The sequence below is a fragment of the Accipiter gentilis genome, chromosome 34 (assembly GCF_929443795.1).
Source record: "Accipiter gentilis chromosome 34, bAccGen1.1, whole genome shotgun sequence".
NCBI classification, from domain to species: Eukaryota; Metazoa; Chordata; class Aves; order Accipitriformes; family Accipitridae; genus Astur; species Astur gentilis.
The window spans coordinates 6,730,993-6,752,581 of NC_064913.1; the positions used below are offsets into that span (position 1 = coordinate 6,730,993).

Consider the following 21,589-nt stretch of genomic DNA (forward strand, 5'->3'; position numbering starts at 1 on the left):
GGCAAGCAGCTCTATGCATTAAATATCCAGAGGAGCAGAGGCCCAAAGATGATGATCCCACAGGCAAGGTGGGGGAGAGCACACAAAGAAAGGAGACCTGGCACCAGCCCTCACTCCACTGAGTAAGAGAAAGGAGCACAAAAAAGTACATTCTTCTCAGCAGAGCAGACCGAGAACCTGTTCCTCATATCTTATAGCCTTGTCTCACTCTCTCGGGAGGTGGGAAACGTAGGTTCAGATCCTTTCAGCCAATGGAGAGGTCTGAAGAACATTTCCTAAATCAGCAATGAGCAGTTTAACCTCGTGGTAATCAGCAAAAGAGGGGTGGAGACAAGAAGCCGGTGTTTAATTGCTTTATTTTGTAAAACAAAATAGATAAAGCTAAAACCCCCTAAGCTGGTACAGCTGTAGGAAAACAGTGGAGACTTGAAAAGGTGAAGCTTAATTCCTCTCCATCGCACTTTTTCCTGGTGTGCTAGGGCAGCTCTCCACCCAGGTGTCTGGCCCTTCCAAACCCCACCTGATGTTCCTCATGTGCTCCCATTTTCAGCCTGATTTTTGAATTGTGGCCTCCACTTGGCAGCCTGTGCCTCAGGGTGAGGTAGGGTGGTTCTGTCCCCTCTCCAGAGAGTGATACCCCTCTCTGCATGGCCTTGTTACATAGCCAGCCCGGATCTGGAAAACTTCAAGGTACTCACTAATAGTACGCTGTTATACGTACTAATTATATGTACTCACTAATATACGCCATTATATACCCAGCTCCTGGCGTTTGGGGCTAAGACATCCTGCTTGGTCTGCTCTCTAACCTTGGGTTGTTTGGGTTTTTCTATAGTATGTGCTTCTGCTTCTCTCCCCACTCTTCTGCCTGTCATTATTCCTCAGTCTATGTGTATTCCCACCTCCCTCCTCCCCAATTCACTTGAGGATGGTATTTTGAATCTCTCTAAGCCTCTATGTATTATCTTCTGGTATTTTCTGTACCACCACCACCCATTTTAATAAATATAAATTTAATTAATTTTTTCTCTATATCATCAAAAGGCATTACATAAAGTCAAATTCAGCAGTCTGCCAGAATTTGCTGCCTGAAGTATTGCTAGTTTGCTTTGGTTTCTGTTTGAGTTCCTGTACTCTGGAAAAGTCTGCCTGTATCAGCAGCCCCAATTAATACCTTTCCACCATTTGATGTTAATGCCACCCTCATCTTAGTTGCTATTGTATTCTTTCTATTTGTATGTGAATGCGACATATTACAATATGCTTTTTTATTTCTTTATTCATTATCTAAGATTGCAGGTACCCTTCTCCAGTACATTAAGGTTTTAAAATGCCACGCTGTCTTCCCCCCCCCCCCCCCAACTACATTCAAGCTTCACGAGCAGTCAGTTCTTCCCCTTTTGGTGCAAATACAGGGGAGCAAGGTTTACTGCTTTGATGCTCATAGTTTCCATGTAATCACATTTACGAAGTGCTTGGTTGAGTTGCTTTGCTTTTCCACAAGAGTATTCTGTGTTTACCCACAGCCAAAACTCAAGGTGCGTTTTCCTGTTGGTTCAACCCACGTTTGCTGCGCTTTATAATTTGCCTGTGTATAACTATGCTGAAATGAACTGCTTGGATGCAAGAGAGACAGATCAGCTGCCCTTGCTCTGGCAGTAAACTTAATCGTAAGCTCATAAGCACTAATTTGTGCTGTTTTTAAATAAGAGTTTTGGCTGCTTCTTTTTTTTTTTCAGTTTTCTGCTACTTTCCCCATCTGGCGCTGTAATGTTTGTTGTTATGTTCCAGTTGGAAGCGCTGTGGGTGGAATTGCAGACTCGAGTGCTGGCTGAATAGCCCTTAGGCCGCTGTGAACGTTGCTGTTCCACTGTCGGCTCGATGTGTTCAGCAATCTCAGTTTGGGATTCTCGGGTGAGGGAATTGTTGGCTCGCTGTCGGTTTTACAGCACCTCCTCCTTCCCAAGGCTCCCTGGTTCTCTGAATTCAGCATTTTAATAGCAACTTGATGTTCATTTAACTGCACAACAGTGAAGAGTTGTTATTTTGAGGCTGCTTTGCTACACTCGCGTTTTACTTTTTCTGTTATAGGCAGGCTATCATTAGTTCTTATAAATACCAACCCCTTCTTCCCCACTATAAATGGATTATTGGACTCCATTATTCCTATGAGAATCTGTCTAATGTTATCGAACATGAAGTTACGAATGTTTTCATCTATAAATTACCCAGTCTTACAGCATCCTCTTTTAAAGGTGCTGTTGGAAATATGTAATCCAAAGTCACCTAACCTGTTACAGTCTGACTATGAGCAAGAAAGGGCCTGAAGGGCCGTGTCCTCTGTGTGCACGCGCGCTGCATCTGGAGCAGTCCACCCGTGGGGCATGGACTGATGTCAGCAAGCCTAGTGTTAGTCTTTTTAACTGAACTGTTTGTGGCTATCAGGGCTGCTTTGGCAGCCCACCTGGGCTGCTTGTAATTTCTCAGCTCCATTCGTGGCCAGTATGCTACTGGGTGGTGTTGGGAGAATCTCCCAGGCACACCGCTCAATCCTCAGCCCGCTTATTAAAGTGATTTTAAAGTGTTTTGCCAGGGTCAGGACTGGCATAGACACTACGCAGGGATCTACAGCAAATACTTTTGCTACCCACCTTTCCCTGGTGTATTGATCAAGTACAGGCTACAGCTAAAGGTTTGGCCCATAACATCAAGTAATCCCAGTGGGGTTATGGGAACTGTGATCAGGTCCTAGGTATGAGCTAAATATGAACATTAGCTGAGTACTGGACATTATGTAGCAAATAAACTTTTTAAAAAAAAAATCAACAATCCTGTTTTCAAGGAAATGCGTTAAGAATAAACCCACAAACCCTGTATCTTATGCCAAGAGAATTGTTTCTAATGAGAATGTTTTCCAATATTTCCCTTGAGACATCAGCTGCTCCTTAAAAATAATGTTCCAACTTTAATTTGCTCATTTGTGGAGGAAGGTAGAAGGCCCAACAGCTTGTGTCAATGAATATAAACTATAACTTTTATGCAATCTAGAATGTACCATAACATTTGTACTCCTTCTTAGTAATTGTACCTTATATTGTTTCTTTCCCAGATAACACATTTTCCCCCTCTGGCTTTCCTTCCCATTCGACGCTTTCCATTCATCTGAGAAATACTAGTTTAGACAATCCAGCCACAATATCACTCTAAACTCATTATTTCAGAGACTTTAATTATCCCCTCTCATCCATACATGAATAAACAGAAGAAAAAAAAGTCAGGGCAAATTACCCATGGCCTGGACGCCACAGGCATCGTGTGAATCATCCCTCTCTCGGGAGAGAAGGGTTTATATGCCCACAGAGGGAGCATGTCCCATGATCCTTGGGAAAAATCAGCAAATCTGTGGGAACTCCCAGGAAAGTTCATCCTGTTTTGCTCTGCTCTCGGAGCCCTGCTGCTTTCCATAGCACAGCTCTGGCAGCCGCTGCCGTTGCTTTCCGAAGGCAGAAGCAAGCATGCAGGTATTGCTGATGCTGTCGCCCGTCACCCCTGGCACGGTCTCTATAGAAAATAAAGTTGTTTGCTGTCTAGAATTGCTGTTCTCCCTGCTGCCTGCTCCCACAAGCCAAAAAAGCTTCATCTGAAGGGTGTTTGCACAGGTTAAGGGTGTAATATTGAATTTTGCACTGCTCCAGCTCTGGTCTGAGGCTCTGGCTTGGCCTTCCCTCTGCTTTCCACCCCGCTGGGCTGCTGCAGGATGAGAGTGATTATGGCTCTTTAGCATGGAACTAACGATCCACCCTGCAAGTCACCTCTGTCCTAACCGCGTTTTCAGAGCCATTTATAAGGCTGCATTTCCAAACCTGATTTTCTTTACTTCTCGGATCAATTTCCAAGCCCTTCAGGAATTCATTTTGCTTCCTGGAATGGAAACTCTACTGTCTGCTGACACCTTTGCTCTAAATGTCAGTGATGTGTGCTTTGGCATGGGTTTGGCATAAGTTTTCTTCTGATGGGGAAAAACGTGCTAATTAGCACCCAGTTATCCCAAACGTTTTGAAGACAAAAATACAGCTGGAGGCAATTCTGGCACCGTATTTCTTCTTGGTTTCTACATTTTAGTTGAGAACGTCTTATTAGAGTGTTTTGTCATACGAAACTTTATTCAGCTGTATCTATGACTAGTTTGTTCTGGCTCAACTTTTTTCCTATTAATCGTGTTAGGCTTACTCGAGGCTCGTAGAGGGTTTTCTACGATCCCCCCTGCACAGAGCTCTGTGGGATTTTTTCTTTAAACTGTTAGGCTCCCCTCCGCACGCAGGCTCAGGACTGTAACTGCATACCCGATCAATTCCAGTGTTATCCCTGTAGCATTTTTCAAATTTGTCAACCTTCTAGGTGCTTTCTTTTTATGTTTTGATTAGATTACAGAAGGCTTAAAAATATTTAAGATGGGCACCATCCTTATGTTTGCATTCAGAATAAACCCTTGTAATAAAACCATCCCAAGCTGAGTACATTGTTGACACTTTTCTGCTGAAGATCCATACAACTGGAAATTTGTGTGCTGAATTCTCTCCTACCTAGCTGGAAAATGGTTTTTCATTAACTACTGATTCCTGTAACAAATTTTTCATCTTAAAATGCACCGACAAGCAGTCATTCTCAAGTTCTACCTTTTCCTCAGATAGTCGTTAGCCACAATTTTCTTCTTTGAGTTGTAGGGGGTTTTTTTCTGCTCTAAAGTTTGCTTTTGTAAAACCTCTAATAATGAAGTGCATCTTGTTAATCATCATCATGTTGTAGACTAGTCATTATTTGAAGAGACCTGTAATTGTATATATATGCCTCATGGTCCAAATGACTGCAGAAGTCTTCACCTGATATTACATGCCATTTCAATTACCTTTTAAATAATGTATTGGCATCTTACTGCAAACTTAAGGAAAATAAAATGTGTCAGCTGGTCCCCCAGTGCTTTAGAAGCTGTTCAGCCAGCCTCCCTTGAGATGTTGTTGTAAAATCTACAATGCGCAATTAGTTATGAATTTTACATCTTTTTAGCATTCATGGGTATACTGTTAATGAGGGAATAAATAGCAGAATTTTATTTAATCCTACACATTGCTTAACACGAATTATTAAGCAAGGGACACACAGCCGTTCTGTCCCTTTGGCAGAGGGGCATCTGTAGCGCTCTGGATGCAACATCCCTTCTTCCAGATAGATGGGTAAGGTCCACCCACAGATACCTGTGGATGTCATGGGGATCTAAATACCTGTTTCTTGAAAGGAATAAAACCAGAGGAAAAACCAGAGCGATGTTCACCTCTTCTAACCTGAAATTTCTTCAGTGTAACTGTTTACATGAAGGCGAATAGGCTGTCTTGTATCAGTGGAGAGAAATAAATATTTTGGGGTGCAATTTATTTGACTAAAGACAGATATTTACTCTGGAATGAAATAACTATCCAGAGTACATAAAGAAAAACGCTTATTTATTTTCATTGGTGTCATATGTAGACATTTCTACTTGGTGAAAAGAATTCTGCCCTTTATGGCCAGGCTATGCACTTAACAGATAATTTATCATTGCTGGGCTGTAATATCAGTTCTGTCATCCTTACTAGTCTCACTTATTCAGTGAGACTATTTACATATTAAAGTATTACTCAGCATGAGTAATGGTGCCAGCACTGAGGTTATGTTGCAAATAGAGAGAGGAGATGTTTCTATTAGCACTAAACCTTATCTCAGGAAAATCACTGGAGACTGGCACTTCCCAGAGGTTCCGCTTTCTTTTGATTATCCTCCCTCCTTCCAATAATTGACTCCAAGCAGTTCAGTTTCTGTTATTTGGTGGAAGAGAATCTGTCTTTTTCTGAGATTTATTCATGAAGTTGTAAGAAAGACTGAGCTTAGGTGTCAGGTTGTCCGTGCAGATCGCAAGCAAATAGATTATTGGAGAGTTGAGGGAGTTAGGGATAATGTCGTGGGAGATGGGAGAGAGTAACTGGAGATAATGCAGTGGTGGGGAGGGGCTCATATGAGACACAGAAGAATGACGAGAGGGGAGAACTAGGTAAGACCGGGATACTTTAAGAAATAGGAAGTGGTTGTACAATCTAATGAGAAACTCAGTTAAAAATCTCTAATGGCCCATCCACTTGAGCTGGACACCCTGTTCTGATTTGAAATGTTTATGTGATGAGTAAACTTATTTAATACTTTCCTCTGAAGCTAGAAGAGAAGGAACATGATTTCAGTTAGGTGACTTTCGATTTGTATTTGGATTAGCATGACAATTTTGCCCTCGGATGAAAAAAAATGAGGATCTTGCATCACTTGTTATGCCCCCTTCTGTGCCCCATTTGGGACCTCTGCCGCTGACAGTTCTGTGCTACAGTGGCAATCTGCCACCACTTGGATCTTTCCTACTAAACAGCTGGCATTTGACTGAGCCTAAGTCAAATCCCCAGACAGACAAACAGAAGCAGCTGATTAGGACACGAAAAAGAAACCACAGAAACCTAGCTTTTGGGCCTTGTCCCATGGCCGTGAGTTATCTGGGGTCAGATTTTGCTCTAATAGTAGGATGAAGATAGAAAATCTAGAAAGTCAATAGAAGCAAATCATTTAATATGGATGTACATGTAGACCCTGAGCATTCACATACTCTTGAATTCTCGGTTAAAAATATTTTTCTCCAAAATACAGAATGTTTATCAAGATAGCAGTATATCTGCATTGCTATTTAAATCATTACTGTACAGTTCCTTATGGGCATATGAATAATCATCAAATCTGTGTATATTGTCCATGCACAAGCACAGGTCAGTAATGGATTGGCTTATATCGGCTGCATTTATTCTAATAGAATTCTTCAGTTCTAATCCCCTTAATAATGATGTATTACTGTGCTCTTTAGCCTCCCAGTTCACTGTAGTTACTCAAATTACAATTTAACATATTTTTATCTCATTTCCATGTCTTAACACTCTACCATTGGCTCCTTGACTACTGAAATTTCTTACTATATATTAGCTATACCTAAGATGTCATTTTCATGTTAAAACAATTGTGCATTCACCATGGAACCTCAGCGAACGTAATGAGGTAGATCAGCTTTTCTCAAGTATCAACTAATGTTGAACGCGTCCAGATTTGCCTGTTTTCTACCTTCAAAACAGTGTATGCAGTGATGCGGAACTCGGTATTCAAAAAGATATAGACCTCTGTTGGCTTTTTGCTAGCATTTCTGCTCTTCACATGATACTCCTTAATTCATACATTGTGCAGCCAAAAGGAACCCTTGCAATCCCCTGTCTAGCCTCGAGCGTAAACCTACCCAGATTTAATTTCTATTTGAACTTGAGTCTTTTGAGGGAGAAGGAATCTTAACCCTCTGTAATAGAGAGTTCACCACAAACACTGAGAAGCTATTCCAGCTGTTTTACTACTAAAGTACATGCCTGTTTCTAAGTTAGAATTTATCTAGTTTCTTCTCACAGCCATTGGATCTTATTATACCCTTGCCTGCTGGCTTGAAGCATCTACTACCAAAATTATGCTCCCTTCAGAGGTACTGTAGACCGTGATCAAGTCACTCCAGTAACTTAACTGTCCCTAATGCCTAGGTCTTCCACACGAAGGCATATTTTGACTGTAGCAGAATGCAATTACTCTTCTAAGACATTCTGAACATTCTGAATTTCATTGCAGAGTCATAAAGCGTGGTTTGCTCGTAGTGATAATATTTAATTTCAGTGTTCATTCTTCTTCTGTAGCACCACCCTTTTCTCAGGAGAGAAAGGAGAAGCCCTTTCCTTTGATAGTTTGCATTCAGGCTCTCTTAATTTATGCCACAGATGACTTGTGGCTGGCTGGCACTTTCTATAGCTGCTGCCAGCTCACTAGAGGGAAGGCTTGCCTTGACCTGCATCACAGTTCAGCTGCCTAAAGCCAAGAGAGGTACCTACCCGAATTTTAGTGACAGTACCATATAGGTTGTTGAAAAGGATGAGCTTGAGAAACTTCAAATGGTGCTTCATGGTAGGTCTAAAAAGAAAAATAACTGAGGTCGGTGAAGGTACTGCTAGTTAACACCACCGTGGAAGAACTGCCTAGTTCATTCTCTAAATGGGAACGTGGCTCTTGTGACAGGTTAAGGACTGACAATGCTGTTCTTTTAAGCAGGCAAAATTTCCATTGAAAGTGTAACCACTGAGATACCGCTTCACGGCAGTAACATCCATGAGAGTTTTGCTTGCGCGAGGAATGCCTGATTAGGTGCCAAATCATTTCTGTTACTTCACCACCAGAAGTCGTACAAAATAACAATGGGAATTCAGCAGAGAGTGGCAAAACCAATTCATAATTTATACCGATACTGTGGCCTGCACTGTACTCTGGCTGCACGTAGCACTTAAGTAGAGGACTGGTATTTAAGGAGCAAAGTCTCTCCCTGCCATGCCGCCTTGGCCGTACACCAGACCCACGGATGCCGCGCTGCGGCAGTCGCAGCCCACCGGGGAGGTCGGAGGACAGAAAAACCGCGGTGCCGCTCCTGCCCAAGGAAAAGGAACGATGTCAAGAGTTGCCGGGCGGTTGCAGAGCAGCCGGCCACCCGAGTCCCGTGCCGCCGTGGCGTGCGTTTGGCAGTGCCCTGGCTCTTGGGAAAACCATCCCATAGCCCTGTTGCTAAGAAATGTTTGCAGTAAATAAATAACGTTAAAGAAAAAACATCTCCAGGTTGATTAATGAGCTACGGAACACAGTTAGGTGGGAATTTAGCCCTCCTTCATGATGTGAAGGAGATAATGTAAAAATGTTTTGTACCTTTTTCCATCAGCAACACTTTGCAATTGTATGGGAGTTTTTCTATAGTGGAAATTAGGACTTTGTTTAAATACAAGCTGTTTGTTGCTAAAGGTTTTTCTTTTTTTTTTTTTTTTCATCACCTCTTAAATGTGTGGGATTAAAATCTGTAGAAAACACACTGATCTGCCCTTTTTAGCTCTACTTCTTCTCTTGGTTACTTAGATCCCTATGTGAAGATCCATCTGATGCAGAACGGTAAGAGGCTGAAGAAGAAAAAGACTACGATTAAAAAGAACACTCTGAATCCCTACTACAACGAGTCTTTCAGCTTTGAAGTACCATTCGAGCAAATTCAGGTAATGTCAAACAGTGTTTTGTCTTCCCTCTGCATTCCATCTCTCAGCCCTTATAAATATTTAACAGGAATCTTGTTAATTATCACATGTGCGTGCCTTCATTAGCACCTAGGTGCCAGCCCTGTGCCACATTAGATGAGTGTGACTGCTTCAAGAGGGAAATGATAAAAAGCACAGTACTTATGAAGCTTTGATTCATCAGTGAGAAATGGATAACTGACATTTTCTGTTAACAGAAATGGATTCTGGAAAAAAAAAAAAAAAAGTAGTCCACAGGGAGATAGCAAAGGAACGTGCCAGCAAAAAAAGTATAGGGATAAAAGAAAAGGCATATATAGCAATTTTCTCCAAATTATTTGAAATAATAAATTGGCATCATCAGTTAAATTTGTGTTCCCTATGCATTTATCAGTCCTGTTTGTTAAAAGCACTGCAGCATCCCTCTTAAGTAAAACGCAAAATTCAATCACAACTTTTTTTCAGTCATTAACCACACCATGAAAACTTTTTGAGTGATTCCTACATCCCTTAGAAAAAAAGATATTTGAGAATCTCAAGGGTCAGTACTGCAGTACCTGTTCTCTTGGCACCTCAGGGGGGCTCCAGCGGTTGTTCAGGTGCTGCTACTGGAGAGTTCAGTGCCTAAAATTAGGGGCCTCAGAAGTCAGCACAGCGAGCTGGAAGTCACCTGCTTTAGCAGTGGGAAATACCAGGACAAGGCATCGGGTCGTTCTTTTCAGGGGCTCAGTTACCTGCCTTGGGGCTACTGGGAGGCAAATAATTTCTCGCTCATGAGAGTGGGATTTAACTACTTCTGTTCTCACAAGAGGTAGGCTCTTCTTAACCATCTCAGGAGGCGTGTGGGAAACCTGCATCCAATTCACTCTCCTGTCCAAGTGAATTTAAACTTGCATCTTCACTGTTGTAAGCAAGTACTCATCACCTGTGCCCATGCCTTGTGCTGGGAGCGCAACACTCATTTCTGCATAAATAAGTATATGGTTGGCCGCAGATGGTGGATCATGTGTTAGTTGGGTGGTTCACTTGGAGAGACTTTGGTCTCTGGTCTCATCTAGGTAATCTAAACCACATAAAGGTCAGTCGGGACAAGCCTCCTCCATTTTTTTAAAGCCTTAACCATTAGTGTTAAACTATTTCATTGTTTTGCTCACTTGTTAGAGCGTTCGTTGGCAGGGAAGATGTATTGGTTTAAATATCCTCAGAAGAGAAAAGAACTGCATGCTGGCTTCCCAGCCACCCGTGGAGCCCGCGGAATGTGGAGGTGTTAAGCAAGACAACAGCTTTTCTGGGTGGAGCTGAGCACAGAAAGTGTACTTTCAGGGGACTCCCGGTTTGAATGACCATAATTAAGATAGTCTGGGAATACATCCTTTTGTGGCTTGCGCGAGAGGTCTAGGTATGAGTTAGGTGCCGTGCTACATGTAGTTTAAATGGGTTTAAATGGCCTGGGCCAAACTGGGAGCCCCCTCTTGATGAGACGAGAGCATGCTGTGGGTTTTGAGACTCTATCATGGATTTTGATCGCAGCTGTACTGGAGAGAAGCCCAGGAGCCAAGGCCTCTACGTTTCAACTAAAGCTGTGTGCTTGGTTTTTATTGACTTGGTACTGATAAAGATGATGAAACTAGACAAGGTGAGGCAGTAGGAACAGTGACTTGGATGCACGACTAGCCTGTTTAGAGTTTCTTCGTGTCCCACAGCATGTACAGGTGTCTATGGACTGTAGGAATCAAAAAGTGGGAAATCCAGTGGGACCCAATTCCTGTTGATTTTAATGAAAGCTGGTCTGCGTGCTTGTGAACAATCTCATAACAAGCATCGAAGACCCAGAGGCAAAAAAAGATTAATCAAATTGAGCCTCTCTGGCAATTTAGGCAACAAATGTCTTGATTTCCAAATAGGGGCAGGACCGTGGAACTGGAATGGGCACCTCCAAGTTATCAGATCTGAGTTTTGGCACGGTTAGCTGCATTCTGTAGGTACCTGGCCATTTTGCCTTCTAATCCTAAGTCAGTTTTGTAAGGTGGATATAGGGACTTTAAAAAGCACTGTAGTTTAGATGTTTAAATTTTTGAATTTTTGCCTCCCCCCCCCCTTTTTTTTTGGGGGGGGGGGGGGGGGGGTAAGTTCATAAGAATGACTTTATAGCTATTTACTTCAGTATATAGCCTCAATTTAAAATCTGTAATTATGGACTTTGGTCATATGCCAATGTATTTTAGAGTTGGTTACAAAGGACTATATTTAGAACTTATTTCATTATGGCTACTGAAGTGATTTCATCATTAGAAAAACACATTTTAAATGTTATTTAGACTTAATATGGTAAGAATCACTGTGACTTTTGGGTAATTCATGTAAAAGTCATTAAGCAAACTTTCACAGTCAAATAGAAAATAATGGTTATACAAGTTTCTTGATTGTTGGAGAGTGAAGACAAGAGAGCTTGTGGAGGGAAGGCAGCTCGATAGCAGTACAGCTACGGAATTTAAAATGGGCCAAACATTAACATTTTCAACCGTTTAGTAGTGACTGTGGATTCTGGCTCTGAAGGGAAAGTAAGTGATGTCTTCAAGGGTAATGGCAGAGCCCCAGGGGGAAGTCAAATCCTGTAGCTGCAGGCAGATCGAGCACGTTTTGCCACGTGCAAGACCGACTGCCTCCGTAGGTAGCAAGATCTCCAGGCCCTTGCAGTCCAAAGAACGCCTCATCACGCCCAGGAAACTGCTAATCCAGGTGTTTATTAGCAGAGGTGGTGCCTTCTACTAGCACCTCCCGGGTTTTGCAGTGCAGCTGTTCCTTTAATACATGGTACAAACGCAAAGAGATGCTCACATTTGTCTGTAGGTTTAAGCCAGAGACCACGAGGTGAAAATCATCTCGGAGTTAATCATCTCGGCTAGCTGTGCTTGCATCTTTATAGAGCAAGGAAAAGGGGCTTTTGTCTACAGTGCTCGCTGTTGTCTTATGATTAATAATAATTAAAAAATCAATAGTAACTAGCCCCCAAGCTTCTAGATAGAGCAGGCAACTTTTTTTTGTACTGTAAAATAATAGTCTCGTGCTTGCTTTTTAGACCTGTGATTGTACCATACATCTAAAATAGAAATGTTCATTTGGGGAGGTACCATCAGCATTAGAAGTGAGTGTATTGCAAACAGCAACACTGAAACATCATTTTGGCATCTAGAAATACTTGCTTCAGGATATTGCCTTTTATTGTGAGTGCTCTGGGGAGATGATGTACACTTTTGTCATCAGCAACTATATAAATACTTTAGTGCCTGTTGGAATCATCTCTTTCTCTGGCTCAGTGAATTGTACAATCTTGTAGGGGAATGGACTCTATAAAATAGACCTCATGAGCCTGGTCTTGCAGATATGCTTGAAAGAGTCAGTTACTTTTAAAAGATAATCTTATTACTAGCACTGAAATTAATCATTCTAGTAAGAAAGCCAGATCGTACATATATTTAAAGCCTTAAATTTTAAAACCTGGTGCTTGAGAATAAAAGATTTTTCTGGAAGAATTTTGTTTCAGGGAATTTCTTCCTCCAACTCGGGAAACTCAGACTGTAATAAGGAGCTGTGTCTAGTTATCATGGGAAAGAAAGGAATCGGGAAAAGAACTGTATGTTCATCTTTGGAAAGAAAGGAATCAGGAAAAGAACTGTATGTTCATCTTTAAAAATAAAGCTCCCCAAGAAGAAGTGTTTACAATTTGTTAACGGCCTTGGGCCGATTTTGCTATCTTAGGTGCTACTGGGGAAGAACACCACTCGACTGAAGGAATAGCTGTTTGTGCTCTTTCAACAAATATTAATGACCTGAAGGAGAGGAATGCGTGCATGTGCACGCAAATGCATACACAAATGCCTGGCTTGAACATCGCCTCCCAATGTGCCCCAGTCTAAGTGAATGGAAAATTGTCTATGAGCTGTGACAGATGGGCTTGCACAGATTTTGTGGGAATAGTTTAACCCCGTTTGCCAGAGGTCACTGTTCCTACGGCCGAAGTGGCACTCCAACGCCCCTGCGTCAGAGCCCCGAGACCGCGGGATTTATACTTCTTTCCAACCCCCCGAGCATGCAGCTTGTTTTCTTAGACTCCCTTTATAAATACGTAGAATTTACGCAGTATACACACATGCTTACACGTGTGCACATGCACACGCAGAGCTGAGTACGTGTGTGTTTCTATGCCTATAGTAATCATAAGGGCTATCTTCTGAACTTATCTGAAAATAACTGATTAGCATGCAGGATGGATGGGTAAGAGTTGTTTAGAAGCAGAAAAGCGATTAAGAGAATAGAGTATGACATTGCAAATGTTAACTTGGGGTAGAGCCGTTTCTGAATTTTAACTGCTAACATATTTACTTAAGCTAATTTAAAAGTAGTGCAATTTAACACATCATTATTGTTTAAGATCTCCCTTTTAGCCCTACAGCCTTCCAGCAGTCTAAGTCTTCAATAACAACAACCAAAAAATCCATATGTTGTTAATCTGTTAAAGGAAAAAAATCAACCTCAATTCCCATGTGAAGCTCTTTGATGCAAGGGGGCAAGTTTCAAGTTAACAGGGAGGCTGTGAACTTAATTGTATTTGGGGATCTCACAGGAATCAAAGAAAGACAACAGTTTGAATTTGGTGCTCGCTGGGGAAACCTGCTCCGGCTGTCACCGACTTATGCCCTTCACGGAGTGTCCGTTGTTGTGGTCTGTCCCAAGATTCATCCCTGCCCGCCTTCCCCTCGCGGTCACGCTCACTGGTCTTTCTCTCTCTCTTTGTAGAAAGTGCAAGTTGTTGTGACTGTTTTGGACTATGACAAGATTGGCAAGAACGATGCCATCGGGAAAGTCTTTGTGGGCTACAACAGCACCGGAGCGGAGCTGCGGCATTGGTCAGACATGTTGGCCAACCCTCGGCGGCCCATTGCACAGTGGCACACCTTACAGCCCGAGGAGGAGGTAGATGCCATGCTGGCAGTCAAGAAGTAAAATAAATTAAATTAAATTATGAAGAAGAAAAAAAGAAGAAGCCTTTCTGCATTTGCCCACATAGTGCTCTTTAGCCAGTATCTGTAAATACCTCAGTAATATGGGTCCTTTCATTTCCAGCCATGTGGTCCTGACACAGATCAGCTGTACTTTTAAATTCCTGTTTTAATTTGCACAAATTTAAATGTAGAGAGCCCTCTAAAGGCGCTTCATTTCACCACTGCCCCCCCAGATCTACTCTTCTTTTAAGCAATATGATGTGTAGATAGAGCATGACAGAAATTATTTATTGTATCACACAGTTGTATATATACACCAGTATGCTGAGAATTTATTTCTAGTTTGTGTATTTGTATGTTGTAAGCGTTTCCTAATCTGTGTATATCTAGATGTTTTTAATAAGATGTTCTATTTTAAATTATGTAAATTGACTGAGATATAGGAGAGCTGATAATATATTATAGGGTAACTATTGTACCGTCTGCATTCCAGAAAAAAAATTCCAACTTGTAAGGCACTAGTAGTGTTACACTGACATCTTAAAGGACAACTTAAATCTGAGCTTTCAACTGGACCATCCTAATAGCACGCTACACGTCCACAGTGAATCTTGGAGGGGCAAATCCAATTGGGTAGACTTCTTTCACAGGCAACTTAGCATGATCTGAGCAGCTCCGTGGCTGACCTCAAGGAGATGTAGCCAGAAGCCAGGACATGATTTTTTTGTATATATTCCAAAGCAAACACGTAACAGACTGAAATGGCTTTAGATTGAAAGTTGAGGAAGCAGTTCCATAGGAGGCAACGATTTCATCGAACATACCAAGAAAGACCATTGCAGAGGTTGTGCAGGGAGGGGGGGCGGGGAGGGGGGAGACGCAGCAGTAGGGAAATGCTGCCACAAAAACAAGAGTAGCTCTCCGTTATCACCTTTATACAAAATTTGCATACTGTGAATTCCATCCACGATTTCACATTATAATGAGTTTGCACATTAGACTTTGTAACAAAATATTTTATTATACTAACTCAGATTAGAAGGAATGCAGAATATTTTTTAGACACAGCCGTGTGAGTTTATTATACGAAATAGTTTCATGGTAAACAGACAGTATTGTAATCCCATCAGAAGATGACAAAATTTAGCCATAGTTCTAAATGCACTTCAAAGTAAGCCAAAAGAGAACAGCTAGTGACCTTTTATATACTATTTATACTTAAGTTTTAATTTGTCCTTTAAAAAAAAGTGAAAACAAAGAACAAGTTCTAGAAAACTGAAGCAACCTCTTCTGTATACTAGATGCTCGTTTCAGGAGGAGTTTTTAAATGTTTTCAATGTTATTATGTAGTAAATGGCACTATTATGAAGCTACTAGTCATTCCATAAGAGTCTTGAAAGACTGCTCTGTGTATCACTGTGACTGCCGTGTGTGCTTAGAAATGTAGTTTTCTCAGTGGATAGCAATCAATTTATTCCGTAGTGATATTGTAATAATACTGCCATTCCCTTCTACTGCACTGCCGAAGGAACGCATAGCACAAGCAGTTCTAGTTATTACGGACCAATTTAGAACTGGAGAGCTATGCAGGGGACAAGGATGCTCTATTGAATGGGTTGACCACGCAGCATTTTGTCAAGCCCTGTGCAATACTCTACATTTCCAACCTCCCTCGCCCCCCGCCGCTTTACTGTAGATAGTCATCTTACAGCTAGCCAGCATGTCATCTCCGCTTGTACCATCTCATCAAGTCAGTTAGGGCATCACTTCTATCTCGTGTACTGTCCTTTGAGGCCCCTCGCTTATCTTTCCAAGCTGTGAATATATTTATAATGCTTCAAAGAGTTCATTATTTTCAGCAATGCAAACTACCCCAAAAATGTGGAAACGCTACACCTTTTGGAGGGAGGCATGAGAATTAACCATTAACGTTCTTACTAATTGTATCTTAACAGAAGTTACAAAGACGAATGTAATCAGGCAGCTGTGTACTGAAAACTGAATTCCACAGCTCCCTCGAGGCTCTGCTGCTGGCAGAGGCGTGACAGCCTGAGAGGTCGGTGCCATGATGGCCCAGCACCAATGTTTTCAGTACACGGAGGGTAAAAGAAGCAGCAAAGAAGTGGAAGGAGAATAAAAGGCTGGATCTCTTCCCCCCCCTCCAAAAGTGAGACTAGTAAGACCCATTTTCTTTGGTTTTTACATGAAACACGGAAAAAACACAAGCGAGACATTTTCTGATAGAAACAGGCGCATACATGCAAAGCATCAAGCTGGAATACTTTAAAATCTTAACCTTAAGGACCAAACCCCACCAAAGAAGTAGACAGTCAGCTTTCCAGCGTAAGAGCTTCATGGTCTCCAACTTTCAGTTGTTCATTCAGGATAGCCGCAGGTTCAAACTGCCAGGACTGACTCATTGTGTTAAGGTATTCTTAATGCTTTCTCTTCCTACACTGCCAGACTAAACACGTCACCATAGAACTGGTTTGTAAGGTACGATGATTCTCAAGAGACTGAACCTGCCGTGTGACCAAGATGACATTTTCATCCTCAAAGAAGCCACATGTACCTTTCTGACAAAGCTGTGTGAAGTATTAGAATCTGATGCTGTAGAAAGATCCTAGTTGCCTTTGTGTATATTTACTGCCTGCTTGAGTGTTTCTCTGTGTGGGTTTTCTCTGTATCTTGTAGAAATGTTTGGGGTGTTTTATCCTGCCATATCGCTCGTGGCCCGCGAGCTGACAACTTTAGCCGTATTTTACCTTCATTTTTGATGAGGTGGTTTATATTTTGTTTCACTTTGTGTAGTGACTTCCCACAGTAGAGTTTTCCAATTGTCGTTAAAATAACATACATATTACACAGATATTCAATAAAAATGTTTTATTTCCTGTTGATGTTCTAGCGTTTCTCTTTTGATCTAAAATTTTGAAAAGACATTTCAGTCTAGGACTTCAGCACAATCATAAACTCTGAAGTATCATCGCAAGTGTAATAGCTCAGCACTTTTCAAGGGGCTGCGAAAAGCTGCTTTCATCAGTGTGATCTGCTTTAAGGTGGTCACAGCCAGCAGCGCTCCAGTACAGGAATTCTCCACCTCTATTGCAGAGTAAGAACTATTACCTTGTTTCCCCAAGAGCCTGATTTTTCACCTCCAAAAACATCACTCTCTATCAAAACATGGACTAGTTTCTATACCACGACAAAAACTGCAAGTAGTTACCTACACACCAGTACTCTTCAAGCCAATTGTGTTAGAGCCATGATTGAAGTTTTCTTCTGGAGGGAGATGGTGTATTTTAACCTACATTCAAGAACTACTTCTAAGCTGGCCATAAAAATCAAGCCTCATGTGAACTAAATCATTAAACAAAAGCTTAAACTGTATAAGAGGCAGAGGGAGGAGGTATGGGAAGAAGTGAATCCACAAACAAAAAATGATTTAAAACATTGTGCTATGAAACATTTTAAGTTCCTGAGCCTATGAAGACAAACATGTTGTCTTAAAAGCTTAAAAAAACAAAAACACAAAAAAACAAACAAACAAAAAAGGCAAAAAAAAAAAACCAGAAACACAAAAACACCAAAAAACTCGTCCAAAAACCCAAACCGGTAGCCATGTTTGTTTTATGTGACCATTTTCCACAGCAGCGCGCGCACACACACACACACACACACACCGCCTTGCTTTTTGCCCAGTCTCAAGAGAAATATGCCCATTCCTTTCAGGAACCACATTGATACGCACCAGTTTAACCACAGCCATTGTTAAAAGAGGCCTTACTACTAATTAGAGCTCATTGTAAATATTTTCAGGGTTGACCCTTTTCCCTATTCCCACTGCTCAGAAAGCGCCCTATTCCTTCCCCCCCCCCCCCCCCCCCCCCCCCCATCGTCTAGTGTCAATGAGCACCAAATGGACTGATGCCACTCTCAGCGAGCAAGAGCAGGCCGACATCTCCTGGCGATTTGGAGAGCAGTTAGTTACTCTTCCAAAACTGTGACTGAGTAGAGTCTGTGTCTGCAGCTTTACCGATCTGCTGTGAGGCGATGCCTGCTTGGCGTGCGGGAGCTGAGGTAACACTCCATGGTGCAGTGTGGTTCCCCATAAAGGCAGGTGCCACATCACGGCGGTATGAGATGCTGCTGCTCCCTTTGCCATCTAAGATGTTGCATCATCAGACCAAGCACATACTTCCCTCAGAGAAGCAGTTTGCTTCAGAGCAGACCCAAATCTATCAAAGTCAATAAATAAAAATACTTTGATCCAGGTTCTACATGCTCCGGCCATTTTTGCAGATCTTGAGCATACCAAAATGACATCTTTGTCAATATCAAAAAAAGTTCTTCCAACAAGGATAATCAGTTAAAGCCAGTCATTACAACTAATGTTAGGAAAAATGCTTCACATAATAGCTGTTATACTAAGTGGGAAAAGCAGCAAAAATTACCGATTTTATTCAGCTCATGTAACCTCTAATCAACTGTCAAGAAAAACATTCTTCCCAACTGACAGACTGTTACCAAAGCAAAGGATCTACATCTCTCGATCACTTTTCACATCATGAGTCAATGAAAGTTAATTGCCTGTTAGTTATGCAAAGCAAGAATTAGAACATTATATTTCCTGATTACTCTAACACTCAATTCCCTTATTTATTTATGCATTAGCATTTTACTCCAGGCTGCCAGTTCAGTTTCTTATATAGATACTGACCTGCTTTTCAGAACATAACATCTGCCAAATTCACACAGCCCCTATTTTCAGTGTCAGTTCAGACACTTGTTCATCCAGGCATTAAAGAAAGTCTAGAAAAGAGTTTTTCTATACATACCACAAGAACTTTTACCCAGTCTTAGTTACATTTACCTTACATACAGTAAATCTTTTTCTATTCAATATAGCAAATACTTTTAACATTGCACCAGAAAGCAGTTCCAAAAGCATGTGACAAACCAGAACAGGGAAGACTTTATGTAATACTTTGTGACTGACGCCTGCAGCAATGTTTTCAGACACAAGAACCGTACTAAGAGAGTTATTTCAAGATTATGCTGTATTCAACATGAAAAAATAAAGTTCTACAAACAAATGATCTAGACGTCCTTAATGGAGCTTATTAAGACGCCAAATAAGTTGGGGAAGTGAAGACAGTTCTTCCAGGCTTTTGGGGTAAAGATGGAGAGAGGAGGTAGTACAGTCCTTTTGTTCAATGCCGGCACTGTGCAGTAACATACTGAGATTTTGAACAACCATTTAGACCAAAAAAGCCCAAACCAACAGTTTCATCTTCTGACAGAACCAGTCCTATCAGTTTGACAGCTCACATTTAATTTCAGTCAACCATTTCATATCCTTGTACGCTCTTATTACTTACAACAAGGAAAGCACACAGTAGGCGATGCACTGATGTTACACACCAAATAGAGCCGACATCCATTTTTCTCCTAAACAAAAGACCAATGCACAGAAGAGGCAAAATATCCTCTGCTCCGCTAATCAAGATTATTCCACAACCCTACACAAACCTCCCTAATTTTGCTCACATCCTCCCAGAGCCCAGGAAATCTCCTCTGCTTGTATTTATTGTATTCACATACGTGTACCTTAGTCTAGAAGATTTCATGACTCTTTTCTAAGAAGCAGCAGCACCCGCTGGCACCAAGAGGTGGTTCCAAAACCCTGACATGGATCTGTCATTGAGGAGTTCCAGATTAGGCTCAGGCTGTATTTGTCTTCTCCCTCAGACCATCCATCACAAGGAGGAGGATTTCTGGCTGTAAATCCTGATTGAAAGCCTGACAGGTTGGAACCTGGAATACAACACTGAAGTCAGTTATATCACACTTAGTCAGAAACATTATCATCCACTCGTTCTGGTGAAAGATAGACTCTGAGGCTCAGTAATTTGCATCCCGCTCAAGATGGTTTTTTTCTTCATGAAATTGGCAATATTATTAAACCAATTTTTTTCTGAGATGTAGTTTCTGTGACATTCACAGAGTCAAAGCAGTTTTCATATATTTTTTTTTCTTTCAAATACGAGGTTGCTTCTATTGTTTAACTCAGTTAAGAATTTGTAAGCCAACTCTTCAAAGTTAATAAGTGGCTAAATTATTTAATTGGCTTGAACTCCTTGCTTCATCAAACTTAAGAGTTTCACTCACTCCTGTCCAACCATACACCTTGATCTGACACTGATTGATACACAAAAGCCCTGAGAGAAGGCTATCAAGGAAATTAAGTAATCAGAGTGACTGATAGTCTTTTTCATGGAGTAAATGAAGATTAAATGGTCAAATTTCAGCATAGTGCAAGATTAAGGGTGGGGTGCTAAGAGGTCCATTGCTGCAGATGAATATTTATTAATGATCTAGAAAACAGATGAGTTGACAAAATTTAATATGTGGCGTAAAATTGTTTCAGCTGGAGCAGACCTAAATTAAGAGGACATCTCTAATTTTGTATATTGAGAAACAAGTACCCAGACAGGCACTTCAACTCAAATGTTTTTGATCACCCAAATATTCTTTCTTCTGTGAACAGTAGTACAAAAATGTCTGTAAAGATGATCTCAAATAAGAAGAGAAGGTAGGAGAGCTGCTCAAGCCATTAAGGCAAATAAAGGCAGAACCACTCTTTTTTGTACAGGAATTGCTGACAGAAAAATAGATTTGTCTTCTCAGTAGTCTCTAAGAACATAATGAAAGCTTATTATGAAGCCAGAATACACAAACGATGTTCAAATTACTGTTCTCATGTACATACTTAGACTTCATATTGTCGTGGTTTAACTCCAGCCAGCAACTAAGTACCACGCAGCCGCTCACTCACTTCCCCCATCCAGTGGGATGGGGGAGGAACTCAGGGAAAAAAGGTAAAACTTCTGGGTTGAGAGAAGAACGATTTAATAGAGCAGAAAAGAAGAAATTATAATGATAATGATAACACTAATAAAATGACAACAGTAGTAATAAAAGGACTGGAATGTACAAATGATGCACAGGGCAATAGCTCACCACCCGCCGACCGACACCCCGCCAGTCCCCGAGCAGCGATTCCCTGCCCCCCCCCCACTTCCCAGTTCCTAAACTAGATGGGACGTCCCATGGTATGGAATACACCGTTGGCCAGTTTGGGTCAGGTGCCTTGGTTGTGTCCTGTGCCAACTTCTTGTGCCCTGGCTGGGCATGAGAAGCTGAAAAATCCTTGACTATAGTCTAAACACTACTGAGCAACAACTGAAAACATCAGTGTTATCAACATTCTTCGCATGCTGAACTCAAAACACAGCACTGTACCAGCTACTAGGAAGACAGTTAGCTCTATCCCAGCTGAAACCAGGACACATATATGTTATTTGGAGTGTTTCGTTGTAGACATGCTTC

The 21,589-nt window shown here is 41.4% G+C and overlaps 1 protein-coding gene across 1 annotated transcript in view; it reads left to right on the top strand.

Annotated features, from left to right (window-relative positions):
* SYT1 (synaptotagmin 1) overlaps positions 1-16,793 on the top strand; it is a 353,854-nt gene extending 337,061 nt beyond the window's left edge. Inside the window, 2 exon segments of the mRNA XM_049792446.1 lie at positions 9,043-9,176; positions 13,992-16,793. Coding sequence (XP_049648403.1) covers positions 9,043-9,176; positions 13,992-14,198 — 341 coding nt within the window. The 3' untranslated portion in view covers positions 14,199-16,793.
* Positions 16,794-21,589: the final 4,796 nt, after the last annotated feature.